At 40.1% G+C, this 5,576-nt stretch overlaps 1 protein-coding gene across 1 annotated transcript; it reads left to right on the top strand.

Annotated features, from left to right (window-relative positions):
- The first annotated feature begins 2,277 nt into the window (after window positions 1–2,277).
- Window positions 2,278–4,782, top strand: LOC104590804 (protein SKU5 SIMILAR 14-like). The gene is made up of 3 exons (XM_010249545.2): window positions 2,278–2,756; window positions 2,907–4,019; window positions 4,100–4,782. Exons 1-3 carry the CDS (start codon window positions 2,455–2,457, stop codon window positions 4,398–4,400), a joined length of 1,716 nt encoding a protein of 571 aa, XP_010247847.2. The 5' UTR covers window positions 2,278–2,454; the 3' UTR covers window positions 4,401–4,782.
- The last annotated feature ends 794 nt before the right edge of the window (window positions 4,783–5,576 follow it).

The raw sequence follows: 5,576 nt of genomic DNA, 5'->3' as shown, positions 1-5,576 counted from the left end.
AGAAATTAAGTATCTTCTGTTCTATCGTTTGTGTGCATTAAAACGTATGAAAATGTAAAAGCTCTGCCTTTGATTTGTATTGCACCGGCAATGACATATTTTGACCTAATAGTCTCTGTTGTATCTTGCATACCAAAATAATAGTAAACCACAAATTTCATTAAAAGAAAAATAGAGACAGCAACAAAAAAACGAACACAAAAAAAAAAGGAACAGTAAAACCAACAATTGAAACCATAATGACCAAAAACTAGGAAGCTAGCAGATCCATACGTATGTTACATGTTCCATGAAAAACTTTAATATTGTCTATAAAACCCTAATCCCTTTTTCTTCGTTTAGCAGAGAATGAAGGAAAAATCAGAACTCCAAATAGAGATATACACTCTACATATCTCATGAAACATGGGATGAAGAAAATAGAAAAGTTTATTGTCAATGGGCACAAATCTATCACTCCATGAATGCCGATCTTTCACAGATGAAGACATTGCTATAGAAAACTATCAAGGGATTAGTGAAGCATATGGAATCTTGACTGATGAGTATTGAAAAACGAAAACAAAGAAAAACGTTGCAAACCAAACCAGCTCTAACCTGGTGCCGATGCATTAATAAACGATTGCAGACCAAATAAGCGTGGATGTCATTTGCAAGAAATTTTTTCAGGTTCCCATCGTTTCTTATTCACTTGAGTACTCTGCTTTTTTCAAAACACTTGCAACCCATTATGAACTGGATTCGATAATGACTCCCTTTTTAAGTCAAATTTATAAAAGGTCAACTTTATTTTCTAATGATGGTATTGAGAAAAAAAAAATCATGAAGAAAGACAATGGAAACTTCACAAATTAGGAAGCATGTTACAAAGTAATTAACGTCTACTAATTTTGCTTTTAAACTTATCTCAACTTGAAGATTTCTAAATCTTTACCTCAATCAATTGGATAGAGTATACACTATAATGTCATCAAAACAACAAGATTTGCCGGTTTGTTGCTTCAGTTCTCATTTGCAGAATAAGAAACACTGAACATTGACTTAGAGAAAGCAAGCTTACCATGGAGGAGCTATGCTAGCACTTCGGTATAAACAATTCAACACCAGAAATTTTTCCCCTGCAATCGTTCTTTAATGGCATCTGCTCCATGGAAGGGCTTGTTCTGAACAGTTTTCTCTATAATTTTTACCGTCTGTCGAACTGGGCGATCAAAGTATCTATTTTTATTCTTTCTTTTAAATTTTTAGTTTGAAAAAATTGAGATATTAAGAAAATACAAATGTTCCCGTTAAATGACTCGCACATATGACCTGTGATACCATGCAAAGTCTGACGTGTTTCATTGTAATTCGGAGTGCACCACAACACACACATAACCAAGTGCAGGAAATCCGGACTGTATATGAGCCCTCTGCTTTGCGCACATTAGAAGCTTTGAAATTGCCGTTCTCTCCGACAAAAAGAGCCACCACCTTTGAAATTTCGTCAGAAACCAACTTTGCCACAACTTTTGCCCTCAAACGTGAATCATCACCGTTGCTACTACATCACCGTTGCTACTAGTTATCCAATGGATTATCCTCACTACAGCTAAAATGCTTATGTATAGCTCCCTAAGTATGCTAGAATAGACTTGTTCATGGGCTGGGTAGTCCGATGGCCCGCCCCGCATTCCGATCGGGCTTGGTCATGTAATTTAGGCTCGCAGGCCTGACCTCGAGCCTAACATAGTAAGCCCGACTATGTTTCGGGCCGGGTTTAGGATTTATCAAAAAAGTCCGGCTCGAGTCCGGCCTGACCCGACTCAGTATTATATATTTTATAAAATATATAATATTTATTTTATATATGATATAAAATATATAAATAATATAATATTTATTAAAATATATATTTATAATTTAATATATACATTTTTATTCTTTTATTGAATTTTTGAAAAATTCAGCGGCGGTATTTGTTAAAATCAAATAAAGGGAGGATTTTCTTCTTGTCAAAAACTTGGGGGAAGTTTTTATATTTTACTTATAAAAATAATGGCCAATATGCCGTGAGGAGTAAAAGTGTTGTCCAATACGCGGTGGTAACGCCTTAAAAAAAAATACGCGGTGGTTACGAGGTGAAACAGTTGAAGGAAAGGGCCGCAAGGCCCGCAACGCAAGGGGAACAAGTGAAAGGCATCGACGGCCGGAGAGGTTTCCGGATTTGAATGGGTGTCCTTTGTCCTTCCCCTGACCTTGTTTTTACAAAGGGGGATGATGAAATAGAGGAAATTAAAATAGAGCAAACAAACCTCCTCCATCCTCAAGAGGTGCATCAATAAATATCAAACTGATGACCTCTCGCTAAATCCTTTGGAAGAAAACTTGCTCGTTGAAGGCTTTTTTTTATAGGCCTTAACTGAAGGTTGATTAGGAGTCCCTTGTCCTCACCTTTAGCAATGACCTCAATTGATGTGCTATGAGATATCTTCACGCAAGGGAGGGAGCAAAGAGAAAGAGAGAGAAAAGATGGCCTCGATGAAGTTGCTAGTTCTTCTATGTTGCATCTCGGCAATGGTGGTGGTTCGAGCTGAAGATCCTTACCTTTTCTTCACTTGGAACGTGACCTATGGCACCATCTCTCCTTTGGGCGTCCCGCAACAAGGCATTCTCATCAACGGACAGTTCCCCGGTCCCAATATTAACTCTACCACCAACAACAATGTGGTCGTCAATGTCTTCAATAATCTCGATGAGCCATTCCTCTTAACATGGTATGTCTGTAACTCTGTATAACAAAATAGATGCTTCGTTAATTGAAAACGGAAGAGAAAAAAAAAGATGAAGAAGAAAGAAAAGGAGAAGACACGCGACGATGATTTCACTGTTAAAGACGAGAATTTTGATTGATGATGATATAACAGGAGCGGCATTCAACATAGGAAAAACTCGTGGCAAGATGGAATGCCTGGGACCAATTGCCCCATCGAACCAGGAACAAACTTCACGTACCATTTCCAGGTGAAGGATCAGATCGGGAGCTTCTTCTACTTCCCGACCATAGGCATGCACAGAGCAGCTGGTGGCTTCGGCGGCCTCCGTGTGAATAGTCGTCTGCTTATCCCGGTCCCTTTTGCCGACCCAGAAGATGACTACACCGTCCTCATCGGCGACTGGTACTCCAAGGGCCACAGTAGCCTCAAGAAATTGTTAGACACCGGCCGATCTCTCGGCAAGCCTGACGGAGTCCTCATTAATGGCAAGTCTGGCAAGGTTGAAGGGCACAAGGATGAGCCCCTCTTCACCATGAAGCCCCACAAGAGCTACAGGTACAGGGTCTGCAATGTTGGGTTGAAGACTTCTCTCAACTTTAGGATCCAAGGCCACTCCCTGAAGCTGGTGGAGATGGAGGGATCCCACACGGTTCAGAACGTATACGATTCCCTCGACGTGCACGTAGGGCAGTGCTACTCCGTTCTGGTAACAGCCAACCAGACGCCCAAAGATTACTACATGGTGGCATCCACCCGGTTTACCAAGTACATGATTAGTGCCACGCGCATCATCCGTTACACCAACGGCAAAGGCCCCGCTTCTCCTGTCCTCCCTGAGGCACCTGTTGGCTGGGCCTGGTCCCTCAACCAATTCCGCTCCTTCCGCTGGAACTTAACGGCTAGCGCCGCCCGCCCCAATCCTCAAGGCTCTTACCACTATGGCGCCATCAACATCACCCGCACCATCAAGCTTGTCAACACTGCTGGCACCGTAGATGGGAAGCTCCGCTACGCCATTAATGGCATGTCCCACGTCGACAAGGATACTCCACTAAAGCTCGCCGAATACTTCGGAGTTGCAGACAAGGTTTTCAAGTACGACAGCATCCCAGATGAACCTAAAGGCAAAGGAAGTGAAAAGATTGTCATGGGACCTAACGTCCTCAATGCTACATTCCGTAATTTTGTGGAAATCATATTGGAGAACCACGAGAAGAGTATTCAGTCATGGCACTTGGATGGATACTCTTTCTTTGCTGTCGGGTGTGTAAAAGAGACTTTCCCATATACATATTTATTTTCTGACGTTTTAGTTTTAACAAATTAATTTGTTCTCTTGGCAGAATTGAACCAGGGAAGTGGACACCAGAACGCAGAAAGAACTACAACCTTCTTGACGCTGTGAGCCGGCACACAGTCCAAGTTTTCCCAAACTCGTGGGCGGCCATCTTGCTCACCTTTGACAATGCCGGAATGTGGAACCTGAGGTCAGAGATTTGGGATAGATTCTACCTAGGACAGCAGCTCTATGTCAGCGTCCTTTCTCCAGCACGCTCTCTCAGGGACGAATACAACATCCCCGATGGCACAAAGCTTTGCGGCATAGTGAAGGGCCTTCCCAAGCCCCCACCATATACCATCTAGATATACCTCCGACGATTGTCTTCACACGAGGTAAGAGACATACAAAGAACGAGGAAACATAAAGCAGAAACAACTAACAATGGAGTTGTTAAGAAGGGGAATAAATCACCTCCATGGGAAAGAGGAAATAATCATCTCCCTTCTTAATTTAGAATAAAGGGAGGTGATTAATGTATTAACGAGTAATTTCATGTTTTACCAAAACAAGGAGGTGATTTATCTTTTTCTACCCATTTATTTCACTTGATTTCCCTTTATTTTATTTTTTATTCTATACTTATGTACAACAAACTTTTATATACCGATGTCGGATTAATTATTGGGTTTATTTCTTTAAACCCAACTACATATAATCCATAATAATAATCGAACATCTCTCTCACTTGTTTTCTCTGACAAGGCAATGGAAATATATTCTTAAGCGATCATGAATTAATTAGGGCATGTTGATGATGATAGAGGTTCATGGTCATTAGTATTCACTAACATTTTTATATGTGTGCGTGTCTCAAAAGAGCATGAAATATTTCCCATGTGTGGCTGCGTCATCGTGGCTAGGAGATCCGAATTCAATTCAAAACCGTGTGTCTAGATGTATTGATGTGGGTCCCATTTTAATTGTTGGGGTAACGCTGGGCTAAAACCATGAAATCACAGCCTATGTAATATTGATATGGCCACATTTTAATTCATTTCAGTCAATTCAAGATGGAGCCATATTAATACATCAAGAGCCAGATTCACAGTTTAGGGTTTATAGGAGATATTCCTAATGCACAGCTAAAAAGAGGGCTGTGAGAATAATATGAGCACAATTTTGTGAGTATTAAATCCAATTTTTTATCTGTTCCCTAGGATAGGATAGACAATTTTTTTGTACCCACCAATAGAATAGTGCCATGTAGTCCTTTATTTTTGAAACTCAAATTGAGCGGACAGAATTAATGACAATTTGGACTCCAAAAAAAAAATTAATTTTATGGTTAACCTCGTAAAAGTCCATTGGTTTAAAATTTTTTGGACTGCTGAAGATTTTTGAAGTGAACATCAATAAAATTGATGTATCATTTACATCGATTTAAGATGAAAAAGTCAAACAAAAAAAATAGTTTGCATCGATTTTCGATGTAAAATTACATATCAAACAAACAGCTGAAAAAATGGACCAGCTATGAA

Source organism: Nelumbo nucifera, chromosome 5 (genome assembly GCF_055504915.1).
Source record: "Nelumbo nucifera cultivar China Antique chromosome 5, China Antique-T2T, whole genome shotgun sequence".
In the NCBI taxonomy this organism is placed as follows: Eukaryota; Viridiplantae; Streptophyta; class Magnoliopsida; order Proteales; family Nelumbonaceae; genus Nelumbo; species Nelumbo nucifera.
The sequence above is the reverse complement of the archived record's forward strand: the minus strand, read 5'-3'. Positions and strand labels throughout refer to the sequence as shown.

Coding starts and splice junctions, on each gene's coding strand:
- LOC104590804 (XM_010249545.2), top strand. CDS start 2,455: ATGTGCTATGAGATATCTTCACGCAAGGGAGGGAGCAAAGAGAAAGAG. Junction 2,757..2,906: donor GAGCCATTCCTCTTAACATG/GTATGTCTGTAA, acceptor ATGATATAACAG/GAGCGGCATTCAACATAGGA. Junction 4,020..4,099: donor TACTCTTTCTTTGCTGTCGG/GTGTGTAAAAGA, acceptor TTCTCTTGGCAG/AATTGAACCAGGGAAGTGGA.